Raw genomic sequence first — 27,855 nt, 5'->3', positions numbered from 1 at the left:
GTGTGCAGCTGCGTTGTCAATGGACGGATCTTCTGAATCTTTTCTTCTCTTCTCAGTACTGGATGAACGAATACACCTCATCCATTGGAATTGGAGTTTTTCATTCAGGAATTGAAGTATATGGCAGAGGTACGTGTACACACAGTCTAAATATACTTTCTGAAGGTTTTTGTCCTTTAAAGGAGTTACAAAATCGTAACTATAGCTCATTCTTTTTTTTAACCACTTCCATATGTTATTGCAGAAAGTAGAAGAAAATCACCCCATATTTGTTTATACTGTATTTTGGGAAAATGCCCAAAGTAGAATGTATTTGGGGAAAAAGTACTCAAAGTACATGAATGCAGGTTCATTTAGTTATCTTTTTTAATAAATACTATATCTTAAAAAATTTTTTCCTTTTGAGTTTATTATACCATGACACTTTTGCTCTAATGTATATTGGTGTTCCTAAGAAACCTTGCATTTTGAAAAATAGTCTGGTAAAAACAATCATTTTGGTTGGAAAAAGGTTGGTGCCGGAGAATGTCAAACATGAAATACCAGTTTCCTGAGGAATTTCAGAAATAGATTTGTTTTTGTAGACCTACAAGTGTATAGTTATGCAGTTTTAGAATATCACAGCAACTCCTGCCCTTGATTACATTTAGATTTTTGCTCAAGAATGATGGCATTTGTCATTAACTCAGCCCTTTTTATTCTTTATTACCCTTTATTATGATAAAGGTGACAGGAACCACTCAAACCAAGCAGCTCTGTTTTCAACATCTTTTTTCTTTGTTCTAATTGCCACTTGGTGCAAGATCATCTACTCCTGATCAAGTTGTAAGCAGTGATGGTCTGCGTAAGAGGGTCATGTTGCCGATTTCATCAGAGTTGTAATAACATATTGGTTTGAATCATAAACTCACCCTCTGGCAGAAATGCCTTTATTTGCTTTGGCTAGGCAGTCTTTGTGACCTCTCAGGATATGTAACTGCAGTTTACTCAGTTACCCCTGCAGACTACATACCAGCTTTAGCTAAGAGAAGAAAAGTCTCGTTTACTTAAACTTGTCAGTCTGGTGTTTACTGTCCTTTTTTATATTCCATGTTAGCTGCATCTAGGTCCAGTGTGGCATATTAAATGTTGCTTATAAATATCTGCTGTTTAAGCTCCATTTTACTTGAAAGGCTGCATCTACTAAATAATCCCAGAAAGCAGGCAGCTCCTGCTGAGGGTTTCGGTGGTTAGGTATTGCTGCGGGTGGGATCCCAGTCTTGGGTTTGCTCCCTTCTTTGACAAAGGTGTGTGTCTTCCTCGTTAACTGAATTTGTATGGTATCTTAAAAGTTTCAAAGTGCCATCAAGGTTTGAACCACGTGACCACGCTGCTGTGAGATACATAAGTGCATGTGGCATTGTCTCCATTTTTCAGATGGAAAGAAAACAAAGTTAAAACCTGCTGAAAATCATACTGCTAGAAGAGAACTAGGACTTGAGCCCGTGTTCTTTTGTGCTAGTCCATTGTTCTTTTATCTGCCTAATCATTGATCTCATTCATAGAATGATTTAGGAATAATGAAAACCGTGGTTCAAAAGATGTCCAGGTAAGCTTAGCAAAGCTAGGGCCAAGTACATTCCTGAGAGGGAGTGACTGCTTCTTGAACAGAAGAGTAAACGGGTCTGACTTTCCTTACTATAAATGAGAAAGTTAAAATCCAGACCTAAAATCTTTGCGTGTCCAACCTGATCATCTACAATGTTTTATAAAATTCTATCATTAAAAAATTTAAAAATGTTTATTTCAAAATTGAATGCTAAACACTTATTTCTTACCTACATCATTGCTTTTTTCTGAAAGGTCTGAATCATAAGTATACTTAGTTCTGCCTTGTTCTTTCACATGCTTTGTTCTAAGACCTTTTAAGATTATATTTAACAAATTTTAAGTGATGAGATTAATTTAAACATGTGTTTGGAGTTCTTTAAATAAGTCCACTATGATTTTTCCATTTAAATATGTAAGTATTTTATATCAGAATTACAGCCAGAAATTTCAGTTCCTTCCTGATTTGAAACCATTCTCCGTTTTTGGTTCTGGACGAGAGTTTGTCTGATGAGCCTGGACGGACATTCACTGTAGTACAGTAGTTGTCTCCTAGCTAAAAAACGTGCTGTGGAGAGTCTGTGTGTCTGTGTGCGTGGGTGGGTGCATGTGTTAATTTGGCAGCTTCTTTTTTCTTGAATGAGGGGACTTGAATTCAGTTTTTCAGGTTTGCCAATGTTTTACTCTTACTCAAAGATAAACCAAGAGTCTTCATCCCAGGAATCATGAACACTCATCGTTATTAGACAGTCTTTCCAGTAAAGTACAAGTTTGAAATTTGATCACTTTAATTTAGAAAATGGCAAAACACTGAACTGCCCACCTCCTGGGTCTGGCGTGATAGCTAGATGGGCAAAGACTCACTCTTTCTGCCAGTGTTAGCAGCATGAATCTGGAAGTCAGGATTACCTTAAAGTGTCTTTCACTATCTGAGTTTCAGGTCTCTTGTGTCAACTGTTCTATACTAGTGATAGCTAAATGAGATTTCTTGAAAGCATTAATAAACCTAGAACTATTTAGATGGTATTATTATCCTTGTCATTTATTGAAGCGGATTCAGCATTCTGGTTAAATTTCATGTGATAAATACTAAAAATCATGAGTTTTCTCTTTTCAGAATTTGCTTATGGTGGCCATCCTTACCCCTTTTCTGGAATATTTGAAATTTCCCCAGGAAATGCTTCTGAACTAGGAGAAACATTTAAATTTAAGTAAGTAGGGAGGATAATTTTTATTACACTGTTTTAGGTGCCAAAGCTTGTTTTCAGGCATACAGAATTAACTTTGTAGATTAAAATCGAGGAAGTTAAAATGTTTCTTTAACATTGTTTTGTTGCTGACACTTTATTTTAAAACCAAGTCTGTCTAAATTGTGTAAAGATGGGAAGCGGCCAGATAAGGGGTCTAAGCTAATCTGTTGTTCTATTCAGGAGCCATAAAAGTTATTCTGTCGACTTTAGAAATGTTTCTACCTTAGTATAACTCAGGTTCTGCTTTAGAAAAGACTCATATCTACTGTTTACTTCCCCTCAGTCTCCTGTTTGGGAGGAGATGGAGGAAAGTTTCATTGTGACCTCCCTCACATGATTAAAAATCTCTTCATTTCCCAGTGAAAGGGACACTGTTTATGATTAGCCAGGAAACTGTTGTTAAGGTGCCTGCGCTGCATGTATTGATAAAGCTAAACCGTATGGATGTGCTGTACTCTGGAGCCTTATGAGTAGTAATCAGCACTGAAAATCTGAATGCTAATAATCAAATTTCCATTCCTTAATTAAGGTTTGTATTTAAAGTGATATTTAGAATCTTAGGTTCAAGGAGCTTTAAAGAAACTTCTGAGCCCATAATAGCTAACTTGCCAAGTGAAAAATAGTGAAATGAGGTTATAATATTGAAATTCACTGTAGGGCTATACGTTCTTATCGCTACTAAGTTCATGGTTCTCTTAGCCTGTCACTAATTTGAAACATTTACACACGAGAGTGCTATAATATAGCCACCCTGAATCCATTCCTTAGGTCTCCCTTTTGGCAAGGCTACTAGGTAAAAGGATTTTCGAAGTATTTTCAGTTTTATTGGATGCTTAACTTGTATCTGATTAAAATCCTACTTTCTATTAAATAGTGTCTATTGCATTTCCAAGGTAGTAGGTTTCTTTTGAGGGGGAGGGGGGGCGTGGTGTTTGTTTTGAGGGGGTTTTTTGGGGTTTTTTTTTGGTTTTATAAGGCTTGAAAATTCAGTTATTTGACAGTTCGTCTCATTGCAGCACAGTGGCAGATAGCTTAAAAGGTTATTTCTAAGGGAGAAGTGACCAGCCCTTTGATGACAAGTGTAATGAAGCAGGAATATTTGCACCCTCGAGCTGGTTCTCCATAATGTAACTACTAAGACATTAACTGTAAAAATAACTAATATTACATTTATAATATAATGACATTGTCTCATAAAGAAATGACATATTTTGCATTTGTATTATTCAGAAGTAGTGTACTTAAGAGTTTATTGCAGAGAAGCAGAAACTAACATATTGAAATTTTGAAAGTATCTCATTTCCCTTTTAGTCTTATTACATTAACCCTGCTTTGTTAAATCAATTGTAATATTCCTGGAAATAAGCAAGTCTTTAAGCATGCTTTTTATAAATACCTAAAACTCACACAGGTATGTTCTTTTTTTTCTTTCTTTTTTTGTTTTTGTTTTTGTTCTTTAAGAGAAGCTGTTGTTTTAGGAAGCACTGACTTCCTAGAAGATGATATAGAAAAAATTGTAGAAGAACTGGGAAAAGAATACAAAGGCAACGCCTATCATTTGATGCATAAAAACTGCAATCACTTTTCTTCAGCTTTATCAGAGGTAAATTAAATTTTATCCTAGAAGTTTTCAAGTAAATAACATTTACTGGCCTACTTGCTGTCCCATTATATTCAGTTGATTCATTTTTTTCTGACTCTTCGTGTTGTGTAAAATACGGTACTAGGTTTCTTTCTCTGATATGAATGACCTTTCCAAAGTTGGTAACTTGAGAGTCAGCACAGTTTTAAATTATAATTCTGCTCATCATTTTGCAGTGGGTAGAGAGTGAGTAGAAATAATTGTCTCTTCTTATTCTAATTAATTTTATTATAACCTGAAACTTTCACTTTAAAAAAATTAATGCCTTGGTAACTTCTGCTTCTTAGCCCCTAAGATTCCTCTTCTCTTAAATTTTAGTTGCCAGCTTGAAGTTTTTTTCCTGGCTCTTACTTATTAATAAGTAATTCATTTCTCCTATCTTGAAATTTTGTTCTACCGGCTTACCACACAGGCACTTAACTTGTCTTTTCAATTCTTGGACCCCAAGCAAAAGACCAAAAATAGATCAAAATTAAAGGACCTTAAAAAATAAAATGGAGAGAAGAAAGCAGAAGGTCGTAAAACTAGGTCTAGAGAATTAAATAGCACTTGAAACAGCTTCCCACCTTTCTGCCTCTTAGCAAATGGCTGCAGTGACAGCATCAGGCCCTGCAGACCTTGTGAGAGGCGTCAAGGGGAAATGTGCTGCCTTCTCACTGAGCTCCCCCGCAGAGCTGCTGAGCTCCCCGGCCCCCTCCTCTCCCCTCGCGGCTTTCGTCATGCAGCTTTGGACCGTTGCTGTGCTTCTCCAAGTATGTTTTGAGGACCAGCAGCAGCAGCATCACAGGAGTTTGTGAAACAGGCACCCTTTCTGCACCACCACAGAGGTACTGAATCAGAATCTTCCTTTTAGCGTCATCTCAGATGATTCACATGAACCTGACGGTTGGAGAAGCACCACCAGTCTAGTGGGTCCTTTGATACCGTAGAGACGACCTAGTGATTTTCAGAGAAGAGAGAGGTGGTTCAGAGCTTTCTCGACCCTAGACATTACATTTGTAGGGATCGCATTCAGAGATCCATAGAATGTTAAAACTGGCAGGAGATTAGACAGCACTTAATCCAGTCTGCTTGTTTTACAGACAAGGAAACAGTCCCCGATTGGGGAAATGACTTATCCACGGTGGTTATGGAGAACTCAGATTAGACCTTGACCTCTTAGTCCAGTGCTGCTTATGCTTTATCATTCCTTCCTCTAGTTCTGATTTACCCTCTTTCCCAAATAAATTGATAGCTTTATTGAGCACCTGTAACACCACCGCAGCCCCAGTCTAACCCTGAAATCGTGTTACAGCTGGGGGCCCAAAGAGCTATTCTGGATGTCCCTGGAGCCATCTTTATAGGTCACAGTTTTCATTCTTTCCCCCATATAAGTGCTGAATTGTTAAAGAAACTGAGACTCAGAAGCTAAATGACTTAGCTAAGGCCACCCAGGTTGTTAGTGACAGAGCTGGAGACTAGAATTCTGGACAGTGAGGGGTACAAGGAGCTTTTAGTAAACCCCTTATAATGGAGGCTATTGTGAGGGGTCAAAAGTTACCTGTAGAATTAGAAAGTGAGAGATGAGTTCGAGGAGAGTTGACACGCTGGATGCTTGGCCATACTGGCCGAAGTACAGGACAAAAAGAAGGGCAGCCCACGTGATACCTTAGGCTTCTCTTCTCTCCTCCAGGCAGGAAGAGAAAAAGCCCCAAAGTTCCCAAAGTTGAACTTTGAGTGAGCCAGGAATGCTGAATGTTTGCAATGCTGTCACCTCCAAGTGAGAGGAAAAGTGGTTAAACCAGTTCCCAGGGCCAAGCAAAGTGACAGGCGGGTGGTGGGGGCACTCCCTCTGTCTTTAGCCTCGCTGCTGCTGAGGCACTCCCCATGCCAGCCAGGATCTCCCCAGACAGCTGTAACGTTGGACCTGTGAGTGCTAAATTTACTGCCACAAGTTTGAGTAAATTTGCATTGGGGAAAGAAAGGGGAAATTTTTTAATGGCTTTGTCTTTTATGATTCTTGCATCTGTGGATATCTGATAGAAATGTTTTATGCTCGAGATGATACAGCGCTCATCTTGTCGGAACGCTGCAAAGAAAGAGTGTCAATGGGACCAGCTTCCTTGCTTTTTGCTGCAGTAGGATGGATGGAAATTTAAATCCATTTAAGTATTAAAAGAAAATGTCTCCATAACTGCTGGTCTTTACTATGATTTTTTGCCTATTGCAGCCTTTGGAAAAAGAGAGACAATGTAAAAAGACAATCTCCAGATGGAAGTATACTTTTAAAGTTGTCAAAAGCAGTTTTTAGTTGCTAATGAGCTCTTGTAAAATCAGATTCTGACCCACAGAGGCTGCTGATTTTTTTTCAGCCTGATGTGCGTATTTTTGAGTGGGTCTGACAGAGGGCTTAAGAAAGCCTTGCTTATCACTTGACCTTAGAAACCTGGTTCTCTGGCCCTGCAGTCTTGGCTCTACTGCTGCCAAAGAACAGCCCTGGGCTTTCTTTGAAATCATGAATTCACTATTCCAATCGCCTGGACTTGAGTCTTAAGCTGAAACCTGACTGTGTGCTACACGCTGCTGTGTTTCAGCCTCAGCACGAGGTGGACTAAACTGAAAGCAGGGATAGGCTCAGGGGATAGGCTTCTACTTGGAACGAATGCAGATTTAGGACAGCGTGCATGGGCCCCTACACTGTAAAAACATGCATGTGGACTGAACTGTCTGGGTCGCTTGCAGGTCTACATAGGAAAGGAGTTTTTTGTCTGCTGCAACCATCTGAATCAAGCTGCTGATCAGCTCTGTATTTCTAATATCGAGACTGATTGCATTCCTAACGTGATTTTTGCCAAAAGCTGTGAGTTGGGAGAAAGCACATCACCAGGACTGTGACCCCTCTGCCTACACTTGACGGATCCTGCTCCCCCCTCCCTCTCCGGGATGATTCACTGCAGTTCACTTAATGACTTCCTGGATTAGTTGCGGTTTGCAGCAATGGACCAGGAGCCTAACTCAACTTCTCCCACCCTTTTCCTGGTGCACGCACCTTAGTTAGGCAGTTTGGTTACTAAATGCAGCTGTCCCGGAAACAGAATGCTCTTTTCTAGGCTGTTCACTAGATAAATGATCAGGATACAGGAGTGGGTGGCTGTATAAACTCATTTTGAAATTTTCTGAAAACCCGGGATTTAATCCTGACCGATGTCTAATATGATATGATTCCTAGCAGTTAGGTGTTGCTTGATGGCAGGGATACGTTCCGAGAAACGTGTTGTTCACTGATTTTGTCACTATGCGAACATCATAGAGTGCGCTTACACAGACCTAGATGGTATGGCCTACTACACACCTAGGCTGTGTGGTACTGATCTTCTGGGACCACCATCATATATGCAGTCTATCGTTGACCAAAATGTCCCTATGCAGCGCGTGATTGTACTGCCTTTTTCCTCTTTCTGAAGAAAAACCTCACATTCTGCCTTTCTAAGCTGCTGCAAGCATTTTGAATTCAAACAGGCCTATAAGCAAACAGACAGTGCTGAGCAAGAGACAGCAGAGGGTGGCCCCAGCTCTTGCACTTTCCACATAGAACACCTGCAGATGTCTTCCATACTGATGAGGCTGACAGCCTGCTGTCATGGACAAACAGAACTGTTTGACACTGACGGCCTTCCGGCAGTCCCTCTGAAACCAAGATTCAACTCATTTTTCAGACTAGATTGGAAACCTTAGAGCAGAAAGCCCTGTCTTAGTCCGTTTAGGCTGCTATCGCAAAATACCATGGACGGGGTGGCTTATCAACAATGAAAATTAACTTCTCCAGTTCTGGAGGCTGGGGACGCCACGCGCTAGCAGATTTTGGTGTCTGGAGAGGGTCTACTTCCTGGTTCATAGGCCATCTTCTTGTGTGCTCAGATGGTGGAAGGGGTGAGGGAGCTCTCAGCTCTCTTTTATAAGGACACTAATGCCGTTCATGAGGGCTCAGCCGTCATGACCTCCCTCACCTTCCAAAGGCCCCACTTCCAAATACCATCACATTAGGAGTTAGGATTTCAACATGAATTTTGAGGGGACACATATTCCGTCTGTAGCAGGCCCCACAGTGCTCACTCACAGTGGGAAAGCACGTTGGGGCCCCTTTTAACTTGTACTGCCTGATGTGTGCGATGCCTGGGGTGCCCTTACATTGTGAACTCAGTGTGCCTTTTGGGATTCTCCTGCTTTTGTGTGCTCCCTGACTATCAGTGACATTGCCTCAGCCCTGAAAATCCTTCAGTTTACCGGCTAGAGTTGTGCTGTGCCTAAATTGATGCCACAGGCCAGATACAGAAGGGTTCACACCAAAACTTAAGGAGGAAGCCGCCTGACTTTCTAAAATAAAGCTTGATAGTTAATGGTATTTGTTTTAACTGGTTAAGTCCAGGACCCCTGAAGGCTATAACTCACATCAGTATTTCAGGTTGGTCTCCTGCTGCCTGGGGTCCTTTGGTAATTTTTGCTGTAAGAACAGCTTGGCCAAGGGGGTGGACTGTGCAAAAAAATCAGCAAAACAGGCCTGAGGCTGCTGCTTACAAAGTCGGCCTTGGATGGCATGTGAGCACTGGACTTCACAGGAGGGTTCCCGCCATTCCCGAAGTGGGTAGGAGGGGCTCACTGTGCCTAGCCTGTTTGTTCAAACAGTGTGATCTGTGCTAAGTACTCACTTGGTTCTGAGAATCTAAAATTTTCGTACATGCTAAGGAGGGGGTACCTGCATGACCAGGCCCAAATAAAGAGCCTAGACCCTGGCTCTCTAATGAGCTGCTCTAGTAGACATTTCACACTTGTTGTCACAGCTTTTTACTGGAGTAATTAAGTGTGTCCTGTGTGACTCCACAAGGAGAGGACCTTGAAAGTCTTGTGCCTACTTGGGCTTGCCCCTGCACCTTTCCCTTGCTGACTTCGTTTTGTATCCTTTCACTGTAATAGATTGTGGCTGTGACTACAGCTGTATGCCCCTGACGCAGTCCCCTAGCATTCCCCAAAGCTAACCAATTTTTTTTAATTTAGTCTCATTATGGATTTCCCCTCCTCCCCAGATTTAAAAATATTTGATATGTTTCAGTTTGGTACAGTTAGTATTCTTGTCCTATCTTTGATGAATGGGAGCCTCTTTAAGTTGGTTCCTGAGTCTTTTGATATGGCCCTAATAATATTTGATTTTTGTTTTTTGGTATGGCAGAATGTTCCAGGCTCATCTATATATTGCCTACCTCAGAACTTTTTTTTTTTCTAATAGGAAACATTTAGAAACCTTAATCTGGACATTAGGGTTGCTCATTGCTACTGACCTGATATGGTTCCTAGATCTTTTTTTTCCCAGGGACAGAGCTAGGATGTTTTTTTACAGGTTCACGGTAACGTTTCACCTTCAGCTTCAGGCTGTAGGATTTTTAGTTAAGCTCATCCACAGTGTGTCTGATTCTCTGCCCCGGGTGTAAAATCCCGGTTCTCAACAACAGCGTGATACTCGTTTGTTTTATCCTTCTGTACCTAAAACAGCCTTAAAATAGCGTGTCACCAGTGCAACCAGCAATGTGATGACAGGAAAGTTGAAGTTCGTGGCAGTTCTTTCTGTCTTTAGAGTGTGGCTCAGCAGAGATAACAGTGTTTCACAGTTAACTGGAATAATTTCTGTGTGGTTATGCCACCAACTCAGTACACAGTTAGGGCCCTCCGTTTCATTTATCCTTTTTTTGGTTGGGTGACAGGGCTGTGTTTTTGTTCAGTTTAAGTTTGTGTTTTATAAAATCTTTCTTTCCGTGGTTCCAAACTCAAATCTAAAAAAACAAAATGTGTTTATAGACGTCTAGCTTCTACACATCCACTGCCCTCTACCCTTCTTCCTTGGCCTCTAGAACTGTAAGAGAAAAAACATGAGTTGTTTTCAGTCCCTGAGTTTCTGGTAATCTGTTAAAGCAGCCATGGGGAGTCAATGCAGATGTCGGTCATGGCCTCATGACCTAACTCCCTTCCAGAGCAGGATGGAAGTGGGGTGCTGCTGTAAGAAATACCTAAAAAGGTGGAAGTAGCTTTGGAATTAGGTGCTAGAGAAAAGCTGGAGCAATTTTGAGGAGGTATTGATAGAGGAAGCCTAGATTGCCTTGAACAGACAGTTAATAGAAATAGAGGTATAAAAGGTGCTACCAGCAAAGGCTGAGAAGGAGATGAGGAACATGCTGCTGGAAACTGGAGGAAAGGGAGTCTTTGTGATATAGTGACAAAAGCTTAGCTGGATTTTATCCTACAGTTATATGGAAAGCAGAACCTAAGCAATAAACTGGATATTTAGCTAAGGAGATTTCCAAGCAAAGTCTTGAAGATGTGGCCTGGGTTCTTCTTGCTGCTTATAGTAAAACATGAGAAGAAAGATAAATTGAGGGAAGAACTGTCAATGAAAAAGGAATCAGCACTTGATGATTCTGGAATTTCTCAGCCTACCCAGATTGCAGAAGATGCTAAAATTAGGAGCTTTACTGTTAGGAAAGCTCACTGTGGAGAGAAGGCCAAGGGTAGGACTGGGTCACTGTTTGCTGCTGCTGCAGATTGTAAACATGTGGCTCACTGGTCCTTTCAGCCACCTCAGCAGAAGCCAGGAATCGAAGTAAGATTTCTCAGGGAAGATGTGTGGAGGAAGTTCTGGTCTAATAGTGAATCTCATGGCTACACAGGAGACTCACAGCATTTTTGAGGGTGTCGTATTAGCAGAAGCACAGCTTGGACTGAAAGGGACAGATAGAGGACAGATGCTCTTGGAGTCCCAAAGTTCTACAGGAAGGGGAAAAGGATAACCTGAAGGTTCCACAAGGCAGAACTGAGGGCCACAGAGGAGGACGCCCAGGCCTTGAAACGTAATGGAGGTTGCCCAGTCAGATTTCACCATTGCTCGGAGCTAGTGATTCCTTTCTTCCTTCCATGTCCTCCCTTTTGGAATGGGAATGTCTTTAAGTTATTCTGTGCCTGTCCACCAGTATAGCTTAGGGACGTCCTATACACACTTTCCTCTGCTTTGCTTTTTTCACTTAACAGTGTATCCTGGAGTTCATGCTGTAGCAGTATGTAGAGAGATTCCTCATTTTTTTTCACAGCTGAATAGTCCTCATGGGGATGTATCAAAATGTTTTCAACCACTTTCCTACTGATCACATTTGGGTTATTTTTAGTCTTTTGCTGTTTACAAAAAGCGCTGTAATGAATAATCCTGTGCATACCTCTTTTCATATTTTTGCCAGTGTGTCTCTGGGATAGAGTCCTAGAAGAGGGATTACTAATTTGAAGCTTAAATGCAGCAATAATTTTGCTACATAAACCACATATTTTTTGACTACTACCCACAGTAAGAAATAGATTTTACATCATGACCCAGTATATACACACATTTATGCATAACTAAAACAAGTGTCACAATTATGCGATTACCTACCATCTGTTTCATTTTTAAAATCCCAGGGGCTGGCCCAGTGGTGTAGTGATCAGGTTCATGCACTCCACTTTGGCAGCCCAGGGTTCACGGGTTTGGATCCCAGGTGTGGACCTACACACCGCTCATCAAGCCACACTATGGCAGCGTCCCACATAAAATAGAGGAAGACTGGCATAAATCTTAGCTCAGGGACAATCTTCCTCACCAAAAAAAAAAAAGAAAAAAAAATTCAAGTTACAATGCTGAAAGGCCTGCTAATGGATCTTGACTGAAAGTTTAAAAGACCTTGGCGTCATTGAGGATTACCGTGCTTTTTCTGAAAGGGCCATATAGTAAATATTTTAGGCTTGTGGACTGTTCATGGACTCGTCTCTGCCTCTGCCGTTGTAGCCCAGGAAGCATAGGCAATGAATAACTGCATGGGCATGGCTGTGTTTTAATAAAGTGTTCTCTACAAAACAGATGGCTTTAGTTGACAGAGCTCTGCTGTAGGTTAATCAAGCCATACCCCCACGGATTGGGATGAAGTCAGCTTCCCTTAAAGCACATGGATATATGGAGGAGGGTAAATTACTGAATAAGGTCAGGATTTAGGAAGTGGAAAGAGGGAATGGCTGTCAAGTAGTCCACATTAGCTCCTAATTAACCTGTCTTCCTGGTCATTGCTCCGTGGTTCACCTGCAGACATCCCTGAATACGTCTTGGGTGTAAAGTACAGTGTTATCCTTGTTTGCCTGTGCGTTTAGAGTAGGCAGATGGGGAGAGGCTCATTGGGTCCTTGCGGCTTCCCCCAGATCTAGAGCACGTACACATACTGCAAGTATTTTTAAGTACTGTCTGCCTCTCCCTGCCCCCAGGCTGATTAATCAGAAATGATCAACACATGCCACCTTCCCTCAGGTGAGACCATCTCACTTGCCCTTTAGTTAAGACAGAGAGAGAATATTAATGTCAATATAACCATTAAGGTTTAGGGCTGAACCCTTAGGAAGAAAATTTATGTTTCTTGATATAGGTGCTGGCTTATATACATATTAGCTGATTTGGGGACGTAAGATACTTTGAAACCTCTTCTGAAGTCATCAACTAAGATAAGATAGATGGTACTTCCAGATCACATGCTCATAATCTTTGACAGGATCAGATGCAAAAACGCCAAAGGGACAGCAGAGCTTGGACTCAGCTAAGCCCAGTGTTGCTGCAGAAGGGAAAGAGAGTAATAAAGAGTAAAGTCAGTATTAAAGACCCACTTCTTACTAGTGGATACAGGGAAAGGATGCAGAGTTGGGGTGGCGGGGGAGGGGGACCTTAGGGGCCTAAGGACAGGGTGAGGGCGGGAGGCGGGCGAGAGGCTGCAGCACATCGACAGCTGGGAGGGATCCCTCCTGGCCCCCATTTCTGCCTGTCACGCTCAGCAGGCTTTCGTGCCTTGTTCTGACCACAGCCCCACTTGTGCAACGGTCACAAAGCCAGGTCTTCGTCTGGGAAGGTGCTTCTTCACCAGTATGAGCTCCTTGGCAAAAGTGGTTCAAGGGCAGAGGAAAGGGGTAAAATGCAGGCCAGGAAAAATGGAGTGATAGGGGGCCAGTCCCCGTGGCCTAGTTAAGTCTGGTGCGTTCCACTTTGGCAGCCCAACTTTGTTCCTGGGCATAGGAACACCACTCATCTGTCAGTGGCCATGCTGTGGAGGCAGCTCACATACGAAAAGAGGAAGATAAGCAACAGATGTTAGCTCAGGGCAAATCTTCCTCAGCAAAAAAGCCAAAAAGAATGGAATGATAGAGACTGGAGGGAAGCAGGAAAGAATCTTTGAAAAAGGAGAACTCACAGATAGCAAAAAATCTAAGATTGACTGCTCCAACTGCTTGAACTTCTGTTACTCTAATAATATCTTGTGTTAACAAGAGTCTTTTCTTCTGTATTGTTCAAAGTACTTTTACATGCGTCTGAAAGCAATCAAGAGGATCAAAGAAGAAAGCCAAGTGAAACTAGCTTGATTTTACACATGTCAAAAGTAAGCAAGTTGACAAGGTCTTCAGAAAGGAAGGAATGGGGCCGACACTAGGGCCCAGGCTCCTGAGTTGGGAACTGCTTGTAAACCAAAGGCCTGAAAAAACCTCCAAAGGCCAGTGTGCAGTGGCCTTTCTAGACCTCCGCCTCCCTCCCCCGCCCCCACTCCTTGGCGGTGGGCCAGATAAGCTTACCCTCCTACCTGATAGAAAACTCTTTCTCCTCTGCAGATTCTTTGTGGGAAGGAGATTCCGCGCTGGATCAATCGACTGGCCTACTTCAGCTCCTGTATACCCTTCCTACAGAGTTGCCTCCCAAAGGAGTGGCTCACTCCCGCAGCCCTGCAGTCCAGCGTCAGCCAGGAGCTCCAGGATGAACTGGAGGAAGCGGAGGACGCGGCCGCATCGGCTCCCATGGCGAGCACAGCAGCGGGCTCCAGACCCGGGCGCCACACTAAGCTATAAATGTCTCCAAAGTCACACATTCAGAACTGTCTCTGGCAGTTGAGTATCACGAGAGAAAAGTAAAACAGTAAGCGTCCTTTGGATATTTTGTATGCAAAGATGGCTCTCCCCCAAATCCCAGTTTTTCAGCTCAGGATTATATTTGTAATCAAAAGAATCACTTGGCGCAGGAGGGAGAACTTTATATGAAGCGGCCCTCTTTTTTTACCCACTTGTAAATTTGGATTTACTTCCTCTGTTTTTATACAAGCTCTGTTAAGTTATGTTTACAGTATTTTGTATCGCTGTTTACAAATCTTGCATGGACTCCTGCCACCGTGAAAGAAGAAAATCTTCATGTCTTCAAAAACTAGGCAGGTAATCTTTCTACACTTCCAACAATTCCCCGAGCTGTGGCATAAATAATAGGCACACGCAAGCACGGTTACAGTCACCGTCACCTGCTTAAGAATGGTCCTCTGGGTTTGTGTGTGTTGTTAACGTTTTGGCACGAGGATGCAGGGCGGTGAAGCAGCACACACACAGCCCTGCAGGCTTGGGACCTCAGCCTGCATGGGAGGTGGCCCGGCCCTGGGCCTCGTTCCTCTTAGCGCTCCCTCCCACTCTGAGTAGCACATCCCCCGAGGTCCCGTTGAGCGGTGACTTTCATCCCAGATATCCATCTCCTAGGCAGGGTGGCACATTCTTGTGTCTGTCTGGTTTTGATGCCTCTGATTCTGTAATTAGGATGTTTTTCGTTAAAGATGTTCTTGCTAGTAACGAGTGTTTTGCACATGTGTTGGGAGCTTCATTTTTATCGTAATACATATTGTATCCTCCCTGCTCAGGATTTTGTTGACAGGGTAGGGATGTTCTATGTGGTAGCCCTCTGAGTAGCAGTGTGAGTTGACATTCAACTGCTTTTTAACTATTCAGGCTACCTTTTATACTACACCTTGAAAACTAGAGTCTAAAGTAACACTCTCCAAAAAGATACTTTGATATTTCACACATTTTCTGTACCGTATCAGAAAGCGTATGTTGGAGTTTGTCAGTTTGTTATGGGAGTAGTTTCACCTCATCCCGGGAAGCGGCGTCTCATTGACCTCTTGTTGAAAACCATATTTGTGTGTCCTAAAATTCATCTTTTTCTGTTCTCTCAAATATGTGTCTCTTACATAACATACTCTAAGAATGGAATTGTCCCCACAGATGAGTCCTTGTTGGCAGAGAACCTTTCTACTCACGTCTACTCCCAGTTTGGCCCTTGGATGTAAGAGCCCAGTCATTACATGTCAGATTCACTTCTTCTGCCTTAAGAATGAATGTCCTACGTAAAATATTGGATGCAGTGTATAAATTATCCAAGGCAGTGACTTCAGCTTTATATATATTGGTAGTTTTAAGGTCATTTACTTTTATTTAAACTTCTAGATCGGACTGTTTGCTATTGCTCTTTGTAGAGATACATATCTTTCAGTAAACTACATTTTTAACTTTTCCATAAGCAGATTTTGGTTCATTTTATCAACATAAGCACACCCTGTTTATATGGGAAATAAACCTTGGGTCTAAGCATTGACCTGAGGAAAATGAAGCCACTGAACCTAACGATGCTTCTGACTGTTCTGTTTCTGGAGAGGAAGGCCTTTAACAAAGGATTCCCAGTTCTTTAGGGAGCAGAGCACTTGTTTTAAGAGATGTGACAGAGAAGAAAGGAATAGATGATCTTTATGAAAGTTAACTTTCTTTAGGTCTAAAAATGAGATTCAAAATTCAGACTCTAGTAGTGAATTTGTTCACTAAAAGAAGGGTCTTATCACCAAAACCCAGGTTTGTGAACAGTGTTTGATGCAGTTTGCTTGGGATTTTTTTTTAATAATGTAGGGGACCACTTTTTTCTAATCCATTAAAATGCACATGATTTACATGTGGGCTGTTGACACCCATGAAAGAGTGCCATTAGTTGGACATTTCTGGTGAAAAGCCAGGAGCATCCCATGTGTGCTTATCCAGAATCCACCTCAGCACACAAATGATTTTATTGTTATTTTGTTGTATTTACTTTGATCTGCAGCATTTGGAGTTCAAAAATAGCATAAAGGGTCCTAGTAGAAATAAGTAGTGACCTAAGGCCAATTATCATACTGACCATCAGCAGGTAGAATCCTGGCCATGAGATTGCTTGCAATCTGATGCTACCTGAAGTTGAGAAATAAATGTCTTTACTTTAGAAAATCTCGTTTAAGTCAGTTTCTTCTCTACAATTCAAAATTGAGAAGGAATTTAATTAACTAGCATTTAACCAGCCTTTTCTTGCCCTTGGTGGACAGGAATCTTGTTCTCAACCTGATCTGTGTTAAGAAAAGTCCTTTATCAAAAGTCTAGTCCCTGAGATAGATGCAATATGATGAGTCAGGTATTCTTTGTAGTTGTAACCAAGCAAAACATGCTTCTCACGGTGGGTTGGACAGTAATACAGTGCTAGAATGTCAGAAGCTGCAAGTTTCTACTGTTAGTTTTCGATGCCCGGAAGGGTTTTTTTCAACTCTAAGAAAGGGGCCTCAGCTTTGGAACGTGTGGCCTGTGGGCTTGCAGGCAGCGCTGATGCCTGAGCTCGGCTGCACAGCACTCGTGCGAGTCCCTACACCAGCATTTGTGCAGAGCAGGGCTCTGGGTCAGCCGGCTGCCGGCGCTGCGTGCAAGGGGAGGCGCAGCACGCGGACAGCCGGACTCTGTCTCCACGGCTGCTTCCAGCACGAAGCAGGCAGAAACACTTTCACTGCTTCAGGGTTCCGGTCTGTCTCTTTCTCATGGCTCTATTCCTGTGAGATACTCTGTCATTTTGATACAGGCTCTATTTTCTTTCACTGACTAAGTTTGAAAGACTTGGGTTTTGTTTAGCACGCTGGCCATACTGCCATTGTACCCCTTCTCTTCAGTATGGTCTTAGAGTGCAGCTCAGTTATTAGACTTCTGTTGTCGACTCAGTCAATACACATACATCTTCCTTGTTTGAAAGGTGTTACAGCTGTTACAGAATCTTCATGAACCTGAAGATAATTTCTTGTGAAGCTGTATGCAAATGTACTGTCATTCATAGTGTTTTATATAAAAAATACCAGGAATCTTCACTTTTGCTACCTTGATATAGCATTGGGCTATCTATCATGTTAACAACATTGAAATACATCAATTTATTAAAAAAATACTTTTATAAGAAATGTTTTACAGTGCTTTCTGACCTCTGGGAGACTGCAACCGTTATGTATCTGTGTTGGGGGCTGGGAGGTTATTTTTAAAACCCAATATTCCTCTTGTACTCACACGTACATTGACTCACGTGTACTCCTCTTGAGGTCAAGTCCATGGGACAACTCCTGAGCTGCCACAGAGCATAACCACACCCCCTCACAGGCAGTGGGTGCCAGCCCCTGCTTCTGGGGAAGGGAGGAGGTGCCCTCTCTTCCCTGCCTGGGAGCGCAGAGACCCGCAGAGGAATAGCCCCGCTGGAGCACTGGCGCACACCCCGCAGCCCCGTCTCATGCTACAAGCAGGAGCCTGGGTGCCCGGCTCAGATTCCTGCAAACACGAGCTTCTGCTTAGCGGACCCTTCCCCCTTCTCCACTGGCCTCTATGTACCTAGCTGAGGAATCGTTCCCTCTACTAATTCAGAAACTTCTCTTGAATTAACTGTTGTTCAGTAAATGACGGCTGTCTTTCGCGGTCTCTCAGTGCCTGTCCACTCTGCTAAGTAGGAATGATCCACCGCTCTTCGTTCTCACTCAAGGCCAGGAACCAAAGGGGGACTCCCCCCGGGTCTAAGCAGGCTCCTAACAAGGGGGTCACAAGCTCAGATCTGGAGAAGCAACTGGTCTTGCCTGTAGAAAAGATGACAAATATACTGAGGGACAGCCGTCTTCCTTTTTTCCCTTATCTGCTCCTGCTTCTCACCCAGATGCTGACCTTCTTTTAAATTTGCAGGAGTCTGTGCTAATAAAGATTAACGGCTTCCCACTCCACTTTCTGAGAGGTGAATTAGAGGCAGGCAGCTACTTATTTCCTTATGGATTCCAGCCCAGAGAACTGCTGAGCCCTCTCAAGCTTCTCCCTTTGATCCCTTCCCCCAAAGGAAAATCCCACAGAGGATCCGACCTTGACCCTACGCCCAGAAGTGTGAAGGCTCCTTGTCAAGGCAGGGGCAAGCTGAGGGAAGTTAAGAAGGGCCTCTCTCCACGTGGTCGAGGAGGCCTTCACTTCCAGACAGGCTGGGCGGGCGCGCCTGTCCCCTGCAGCCGTGCCTGGGCTAGAAGGGCTTTCGTGGTCCCACACAGGAACGTGCCACTGCTAGGCTATCTCCCCTGAGCTCCTCCCTGACCCCTGACCCCTCACATGGGAATGGTTGCCAGTTCTACTAAACGCTCTTGCCACTCATTGGTCCTCAGGGAAGCCACTGGGTGCCAAGCTGTTTCCTTCACACCCCTGACTCCCACTGACCAGTGGGACTTAGTGCCTGGGCAGCCTTCAGGTGCTTCTGAGGCTGCAGCCATGCAGAGGGAGCCACGTGCCTCAAGAGGCTGTCAGAGCCTTGCAGACAAGCAGACCAGGGCTGGGGTTACCAGTCAGTAAGCCAGACTCCTGGAGCGGGGGTCAGGCCTGCTCTGCCCACTCTGCCCTGGAAAAGGCGGAAGCACTGGGGAGGGCAGTGACAAACTAGTCTATGCAGGACCCTCAGGGTAGGAGGCCAGTGATAATCCACCCGAAAAGGTACAGAGGTTTTCAGATCACAAAACTGGAATAAGAAAGACTACTGGAGCCAGGGCTGCCAGACTCTGGCCTAAACAAAGAGAAGACGACTCAGGCCTTCCTTGTCCTCCCCCAGGATCAGTGAGCGGCCGCTGTGCCTCCTGGAGGGCAGTCAATAATCCACAGAAAGCCAGTGTCCCCACAAATGTGCTTTATGTTGTCACCTTCAGTCTGGGAAGACAGTGGGTTTTGTGGACAAGACGAAGGAGAAAAAGAAATCTCACTGTAGTCCTCCTGTGTGCTCCTTGGGCTGTTCTGGGTACCTTAGTCGCATTATTTCACTAATTATCACAACAGGGGGGCCTTAGTCCCATGTTACACAGACAAGTGAGCGGTTCAGTTATTAGCACAAGACCACACAGGTGGCACAGGAAAAGCCCGTATGTGAACCCAGCCAGTTGCAAACCTACTCTCCCTTCGAGCATACTGCTTTTCTGAGACAGAGAATCCCAGACCCACGCCATACCTGCCGAATCAGAATCAGCGTCTTAACAAGATCCCCAGGGGTTTACGGATACATGAAAGTTTGAGAAGCACTGCTCTATTCCATAGGACGCGATTCTGTACGATTCAAGCCTACTCTGCGCATAGAAATGAGAATTTCCTAGATGACACATGGATGTCTGAAGGACCTGGGAGTAGCCTCCCCTCCAAAATTCAGGAGAGGTGTGATGCGAGTTTCTAAATGTTTCCTGGGTTTGTCTGAATCCATATACGCTGCCCTTTCCGATTGCTACAGGGAGCAGTTCCCGGGGAGCCCGTGCTGCAGGCACTAAGGATTCTGCACTACTGTGAACTGACTATCCGCCTTCCTGTGAGAGGGCGCCAGGGCTCCACCCATCTTGGGGCGTCCCCACTGATTGGCTTCAGTCGTCGTCAGAACACCAAGCTCTTGGGTGATCCATCCCCGGATCCTCATCCCCAGCTGCTCTGAGTGCCCCCATCTGACCAGCCCTGCTCTTCATCCTTCCTGCCCTCCTTCCAGGGGACCCCCCATAGCCTCCACTTTTTCAGATGCTTCCCTCTCTGCTTTGTCTGAAACCCACGGTCGCTCCCTCAGGGTTTGCGCCCTCCAGCTCCCATTGCTGCTTCCAAATAATTTCCCCTCTTTCCTTCCAAACCTCCAGCTCCACCGACCCCGTGCGCTCCAGTTCTGCCAGCTGCTCCCCTCATCGCTGTCATCTGCTCTCTCTCTTCCCGCGGTCTTCCTCCACCCTTTTCCTGTCATCATTGTCAGTGACTTCGAGCTTACACAGATGACTCCTCCAACATCCTCGCCCATGGGTGCTGCTGAGCCAGGGCTCTGTTGCCATTTCGCGTAGGACAGTTCCTCGAGCCAGACAGTCCTCCCATTACAAGACATGGCATCTCTGCTCCCTGTCCACTGATCGCTGGCATTTTACCCCCTCCACAGTCCCTGCCACACCAAAGGTCCTCACACATTTTGCCCCCAGGGGGTAGACAGGCCTGTCCTCGATTGAGAACCACTGTCAGTTTCAGTCTCTTGATCTCACTTCCACCATGCACGCAAACCTGACTGGTCATCGCCAGTCACGGAACGACTGCTGACATCTTCATTCAAGCCTCTGACCACTGCCTCCCCTCCCGGCTCACCATGTCACACACACTGCAACGAGTCTGGCCCAGCAAGACCCCAAATCCATTAAACCCGGTGCTTGTTTAACTAAGATCACTCCCTCCCCATCTTCATTTTTCTCCTCACCCAACCTAAACTCCATGGTTAATAAATCCATTCCTTCTCAGGATCCTCAACTTCTGTGCCCCTTTCTGCCTACATCATCCTGGCCTGTTCCTCTCTGGTCTGTGCCTGATCAGCTGACTGTTACTGGAGCAAAATCACCAACTGGGCAGACTGCTTTTATCTCATCGCTCCTGTCCGTCAGTTCTCCCTCCTACTGTGTGTCTCCTTTACCTTCACACAGAACACTTCACTTCTGACGCTTCTGGGCACCAAATGTGTAGGGGTTTTCCCTACACCAGGCAATTCTCCATGACACCAGCTGGGTGTCCTACATTTCAACTCAATTCTGACACTATCTACCTGGAGATAGCGTCGCATCCACAGGTTAAAGGCTCGGTCCCACACGTCTGCGCCCCACTTCAGATGCCGATAGTAAGTAGTACATCACCAGGTTACCCATAACTTCTGTCCAACTTGGCTACAAATCAGAGTTTCCCAGGACTCCCTCCTCAGGTTGAATTATTTGCTAGAGGTGCTCACAGAACTCAGGGGAACACTTACATTTACCAGTTTATTAAAGGATATGATAAAGGATGCAGATGAACAGCCAGGTGAAGAGACACAGGGTGAGGTCCGGGAGGGTCCCGAGCTCAGGAGCTTCTGCCCCTGTGGAGTTGGGCACGTCACCCTCCTGGTACCTGGATGTGTTCAGCCACCCAGAAGCTCTCCAAACTCCCACCACTGGGATTCTAGAAAGGCCCCATCACGTAGGCGAGATCAATCATTAATGCCATTTCCAGCTCCTCTTCCCACTCTGGAGGATGGGGGTTGGGGCTGAAAATTCCAAGCTTCTAATCAGGGCTTGGTCTTTCTGGCAACCAGCCGCTACCCAGAAGCCCGCCCAGAGATGCTCCCTTAGAACAAGAGATCCTCCTACTGCTCTTCTTACTTAGGAATTTACAAGGATTTCAGGGGTTCTGTGTCAGGGATGGGGTCAAAGTCCAAATGTTAGACCAAGACATCCTCTTATCATTCAGAAAATTACAAGTATTTTAGGAGCTCTGTGCCGGGAACCGGGGGCAGAGACCAATATCTATATTTTCTATTAACTCACAACCTCCAATGTCCCAATTTACAAACTCACCTGAATTTGTACCCAGAGTCACTGTCCTGTTACAATGGGGAAAGATCCCTGTGTTTTCAAAGGCCAACCCCTCCCTTGTCGCTGTGTCGCACCCTCTCTCACCTCTCAAGGACTTGCCCCAACATTATTCCTTCTCTCCGTGGTGACATCATTTCCCTTTCTGCACTGGATCATTCCTACAGGCATAAAACGTGTCCCACTGTTTCTCAGCTGAAAACAGAAACCAAAACCAAACCGACCGCCCTTGCCTCCCCGGTCTGTGGCCGCGCAGCATCTCTTTCCCTCCACAGCAAAAGGTGTGCGCCTCCACATCCCCTTCACTCTCCTGCATGCCGTCTTTAGTGTGGAATATGTATACATATATGTATATATGAAAGAGTATGTAAGATGTATGCGTGCAGTTTAAAGGATAATAAAATGAACACCTCCCTGAACCCACCACCCACCTTAAAAAACAGACTGCAAGCAGGACCGCCGAAGCACCATCTAGCTCCCCAGTGGCTTCCTCTTCCCACCGCTGCAGAGATAACCCATATCCTGAACGCCGTATTAATCATGCCTTTGCTTTATGGTTTGAACACCCACATATGCATCCCTAGATAATATATTATCTAATTTTGCCCTTTTTTTGAACTTTATATAAATGGAATCACATTATATGTGTTCTATAATTTCTTTAAATTCTATTTTTTTTTTCTTGGTGAGGAAGATTGGCTCTGAGCTAGTAATTGTTGCCAATCTTCCTCTTTTTTTTTTTTTCTCCTCAAAGCCCCAGTACGTAGCTGTATATCCTAGTTGTAAGTCATTCTAGTTCTTCTCTGTGGGGTGCCGCCACAGCATGGCTTGATGAACAGATCCTCCACCCGGGATCTGAACCCCGGGTCGCCAAAGCAGAGTGCACAAACTTAACCACTCAGCCACGGGCTGGCCCCCTAAATTCTATATTTTTAAATTCATGTATATTAATGGGTGTAGTTATAGATCATTAATTTTCACTGCTGTATAGTATTCTGTTATATTAAATATACCACCGCTCATCAAGCCATGGTGAGGCAGCGTCCCACATGCCACAAGAGGAAGGACCCACAACTAAAAATATACAACTGTGTACCAGGGGGCTTTGGGGAGAAAAAGGAAAAATAAAATGCTTAAATAAATAAATAAATAAACCATAATTTTATTTATATATTCTAATTTTAATAACATTTGGGCTATTTTCAGTTTATTTCTATTATGAGCAATACTTCTATGAATATTATAATGCATACCTCCTGCTGCAGATGTAAAGATTTCTCTAGGGGAAATTGCTAGGTTGGAGGGAATTGTTTATTCAACTTTATTAATGTAGAAAAAACAGAGTACTCTTCTTATGATACTTTTATTAAATAAAATCCTATTCAGCCATCTCTCCATGTGCTAATCAGACAGAGCTCCACAGGCTAGTTATTTTCTTATACTGTCATATAACGAAATTTCAGAACCCGGCCTTGAGAAATATTTTTTCTTTATTAACTCAAAGAGTGAAAGAGATGAGAACTGTGCCCTCCTCCCACACTGCCACAAGGAAGGATAGCACTCAACATGACAAACGTAGTTCAAAGAATCTGGTTGATTGGGTTAGTAACTTTCAACAGAATATGTCTTGTTCTCCTATGCAAAGTGGATACATGCATATTCATCACTATTCGCAACTCTGTCTGAGCAGCAGCGTCTTGTTAGCCTCCTATAACTTTAGAAATTGTTGCCGCGTCCTGTGAAAATAACCTCCAGAAAAACGTATATCTGGCTGCTTGTCTTACTTGATAATTCACTGAATTATAATGTTGTAAATGACGTCTCAGTATTCCTAAAGGTTATAGATACTAGTGCTTGATAGACACTTGAACATTTTCTCTTACAGATAGAAGAGGGTCGTGGCACTTTTCTCTCATGTGCATGAGGGAAAATTCAAAGCCCCTGCTAAAGATATTGTTTGACAAATAATCTGAAAGTCCCGGTGTCCTCTTGTCGACACTGAGTAATCAAAATTGTTTTCCACAGTGGCTGCAACACCCTCACTCCCCTGGCAGGGATTTCTGTTGCCATTGCTCCACTCCCTTGCCAGTGCTTGATGTCGGCTCACTCTGTGCTGTTTGCCAATCTGGTCACAGGAATTGGCATCTGGCTGTGCTTTTGATTTGCCTTTTCCTGATTATTAATAAGACTGAGAATCTTCATATGGTTCTGGGCCATTTAAGTTTCCTCTTCTGTGAAATGTCCCTTCTATTTTTGCCTCTTTTTCTATTAGGTTATTTATCTTTTTCTTGCTGATTTCTAGGAAACATTTACATATGCTGGCTACTAACCTTTGACAATTCTATGTGCTACAAATATTGTCTCCCAGTTTGAGACTTGTCTTTCCACTGTCATTAAGGTATGTTTTGATAAACAGAAGTTCGTTTTAAAGTACTCAAAAATATCAGTATTTTTCTCGATGGCAAATATTTTTTGTATTTTAAGAAATCCATCTTTCCCCCTAAATTGTAAAGATAGTCTCCTACATTTTTTTCTAAATATTTTAATGTTTGCTTTTTTTTGCATTTAAGTCTTCAACCAACCAGGACTGATTTTATGTGTGTGAGGTACGGATCGAATCTAATTTTTTTTTTCCCGTAAGGATGAACTATTTGCCCTAACACAATATCCTGAATAGTCTGCCCTTTACCCACTGATCTACCATTCCTATTTTCCATTAGTCACATTTTCATATACATGTGAATCTATTTCTGAGCTCTCCCTGGGTTCATTAGTCTATTTACTATCTCCAGACCGATGGCACACCATCTTAATTACTAAGACTTTATAATAAATTGCAACATACGCCAACTTCTTCAGGAGCGCTTTGGTTATTCTTGGCCCTTTACTCATCCATAAAATTTTAGAATCAGCTTCTCAAGTCACGTGCACACACACACGAACCTTTTTGGAATTCTGTTGAATTTATATATCAATTTGTAAAGAACCAACACCTTTATGATATCGAGTCTTTATCCAAGAACATGATATATCACTCCATCTGTACTGATGATATTTAACGTCCTTCAAAAAAGTTTTGTAGTTTTCTCCATAAAGGGCTTTTGTGTATTTTGTTAGATTTATCCCTAGGCCCCTTATTTCTTTGCTGTTAGTGTAAATGATATCTTTTATTTCTTCATTACATTTTCTGATCTATTGTTCCTCATATGTAAAAATGCAATTGACTTTTTCATTTCTTAAAAAGTCGATAGACTTTATTTTTAAAGCAGATTGATGTTTACAGAAAAATTGAGCAGATAGTCCAGAGAGTTCCCATATACCACCTCTGTCACACACACTTGCTCCTATCGTTAACATCTTTCGTGAGTGTGGCACATTTGTGAATTGATGAACCAATTAATCCATTATTATTAACTAAAGTCCATTTACATTAAGGTTCACTCTTGGTGCTATACTATTCTATGTGTTTTGCCAAACACATATCACATATCCACCATTACAGTATCATACAGAATAATTTTACAGCTCTAAAAATCCCATGTGCTCCACTTATCATCCTCCCGCCCCCCCTTACCCCTGAGAACCACTGATGTTTTTACTACGTCTGTCATTTTGCCTTTCCAGAATGTCATATAGTTGGAATCATACAATATGTAGCCTTTTCAAATTGGCTTCTTCACTTAGCAATATGCATTTAAGTTTCCTCCATGTCTTTTCATCGCTTAGTAGCTCATTTCTTTTTGTCACTGCATACTCTCTGTTGTATGGATGTGCCACAGTTTGTTTTCCATTCACCTTTTGAAGAAGATCTTGGTTACTATCAAATTTTGGCAATTATGAATAAACCTGTTATAGACATCCATATGCAGGTTTTTATGTGGACATCAGTTTTCAACTCCTTTGGGTTCACACCAACAAGCACAATTGCTGGATCGAATGATAAGACTGTGTTTAGTTTTGTAAGAAATTGCCAAATTGTCTTTCCAAGTGGCTGCACCATTTTGCACTCCCACCAGCAATGAATGAGAGTTCCTGTTGCTCCACATCCCCACTAGCACTTGGTGTTGTCAGTGTTTTGGCCATTGTAATCAGAATGTGGTGGTATTTCATTGCTGTTTTTTTGTTTGTTTGTTTGTTTGTTTGTTTGTTTTTAAAGATTTTATTTTTTCCTTTTTTCTCCCCAAAGCCCCCCGGTACATAGTTGTATATTCTTCGTTGTGGGTTCTTCTAGTTGTGGCATGTGGGACGCTGCCTCAGCGTGGTCTGATGAGCAGTGCCATGTCCGCGCCCAGGATTTGAACCGACGAAACACTGGGCCGCCTGCTGTGGAGCACGCGAACTTAACCACTCGGCCACGGGGCCAGCCCCTCATTGCTGTTTTAATTTGTAATTCCCTGATGACACATGACAGCAAGCATCTCTTCCTATGCTTTGTTGCCCTTTGTACATCTTACTTGATGAGGTATCTGTTCAGATCTTTTGCCCACTTTTTAATTGGGCTGTTTCTTTTCTTATTGTTGAATTTTAAGAGTTCTTTGTATATTTTGGATAACAGTCCTTTAGCAGATATGTGTTTTGCAAATATTTTCTCTGATCTGTGGCTGCGATTGGTTTTTATACATAGAATTTTTATCCAACTATCTTACAAAATTCTCTTGTTAGTTTTAGTTATATATCTGAGACTCTTCAAAGTTTTCTACATAGTTATATCATCTGCAAGTAATGACAATTCTGTTTCTTCCTTTCAAATCCATGTAACTTTTAAAATTTATTTATTTATTTTATTTATTTATATCTCTGCCTTTAACTAAGACCTCTCAAACAATGTTGGCTTGATCTTAAAGAGAAGTTTCCAGCATCTCAAGTTGTACTTCATGTATTTTGAAGCTCTGCGTTGGGTCCCTCACAGTTAGAATTATGTTGTTGATGAATTGACCCCTTCATTATTATGAAAATATTCTTCTTCATCCCTGGTTATATTTCTTGCTCTGAAGTCTTAATTTGTCTGGTATTAATATAGCCACACTCACTTTCTCACGATTACTGTTTTTTATCTTTTTCAATCTGTGTGTGTCATATTTAGAGTGGGTTTCTTTATAAACAGCGTAACTGAATATCTCATTTTTATTGCAGTTTGGCAATCTCTGCCTTTTAATTGGAGTTCTTAGACATTTGCATTGAATGCAATTATCAATATGGTTGGGTCTAAATCTACAGCTAGCTATTTTTTTCCTGTTTGTCTCATATTTTCTTTGTTCCTTTATTTCCTTTTCCTGCCTTCTTTTGGATTAATTTAGTATATTTCAGTATTCCACTTTATCTACTTTATTAGCTGTATGTCTTTGTTTTTGTTGTTTAAGATTTTATTTTCCTAGGGCAGCTTTAGGTTTGTATGTCTTTAGGTTTTGTTTTGTTTTTAGTGATTGCTCATGGTTTATATTATGCTGCTTGTACTTTTCACTGTCTACATTCAAATAATATTATACCACTTCATGTATTGGGAACTTAAAGTGGTATATGTCAGGGGCCAGCCCAGTGGTGTAATGGTTGAGTTCACATGCTCTGCTTGGGCAGCCCAGGGTTTGCAGGTTCAGATCCCAGGTGCAGACCTCTGTACTGCTCATCAAGCCATGCTGTGGTGGCATCCCACATACAAAATAGAGGAAGACAGGCACAGATGTGAGCTCAGGGACAATCTTCCTCAGCAAAGAGAGGAAGATTGGCAACAGATGTTAGCCCAGGGCCAATCTTCCTCACCACAAAAAAATAAAATAAAATAAATGGTATACTTCAATTTCCTCTCTCCAATTCT

General features: G+C 42.9%; 1 protein-coding gene across 5 annotated transcripts in view; it reads left to right on the top strand.

Moving 5' to 3' along the window:
- The window catches only part of DESI2 (desumoylating isopeptidase 2), a 55,461-nt gene extending 37,861 nt beyond the window's left edge, over nucleotides 1-17,600 (top strand). For 4 of the 5 annotated variants that reach the window (NM_001433619.1, XM_070255569.1, XM_070255568.1 and 1 more), the window contains 4 exon segments: nucleotides 57-129; nucleotides 2,705-2,798; nucleotides 4,299-4,440; nucleotides 14,164-17,600. In NM_001433619.1, the coding sequence (NP_001420548.1) occupies nucleotides 57-129; nucleotides 2,705-2,798; nucleotides 4,299-4,440; nucleotides 14,164-14,397 (543 nt within the window). In that variant the 3' untranslated portion in view covers nucleotides 14,398-17,600. 5 annotated transcript variants of the gene reach the window in all.
- The last annotated feature ends 10,255 nt before the right edge of the window (nucleotides 17,601-27,855 follow it).

This window comes from Equus caballus, chromosome 30, assembly GCF_041296265.1.
Source record: "Equus caballus isolate H_3958 breed thoroughbred chromosome 30, TB-T2T, whole genome shotgun sequence".
NCBI classification, from domain to species: Eukaryota; Metazoa; Chordata; class Mammalia; order Perissodactyla; family Equidae; genus Equus; species Equus caballus.
Note: the sequence above shows the minus strand (reverse complement) of the source record. Positions and strands in the feature narration are given on the sequence as shown.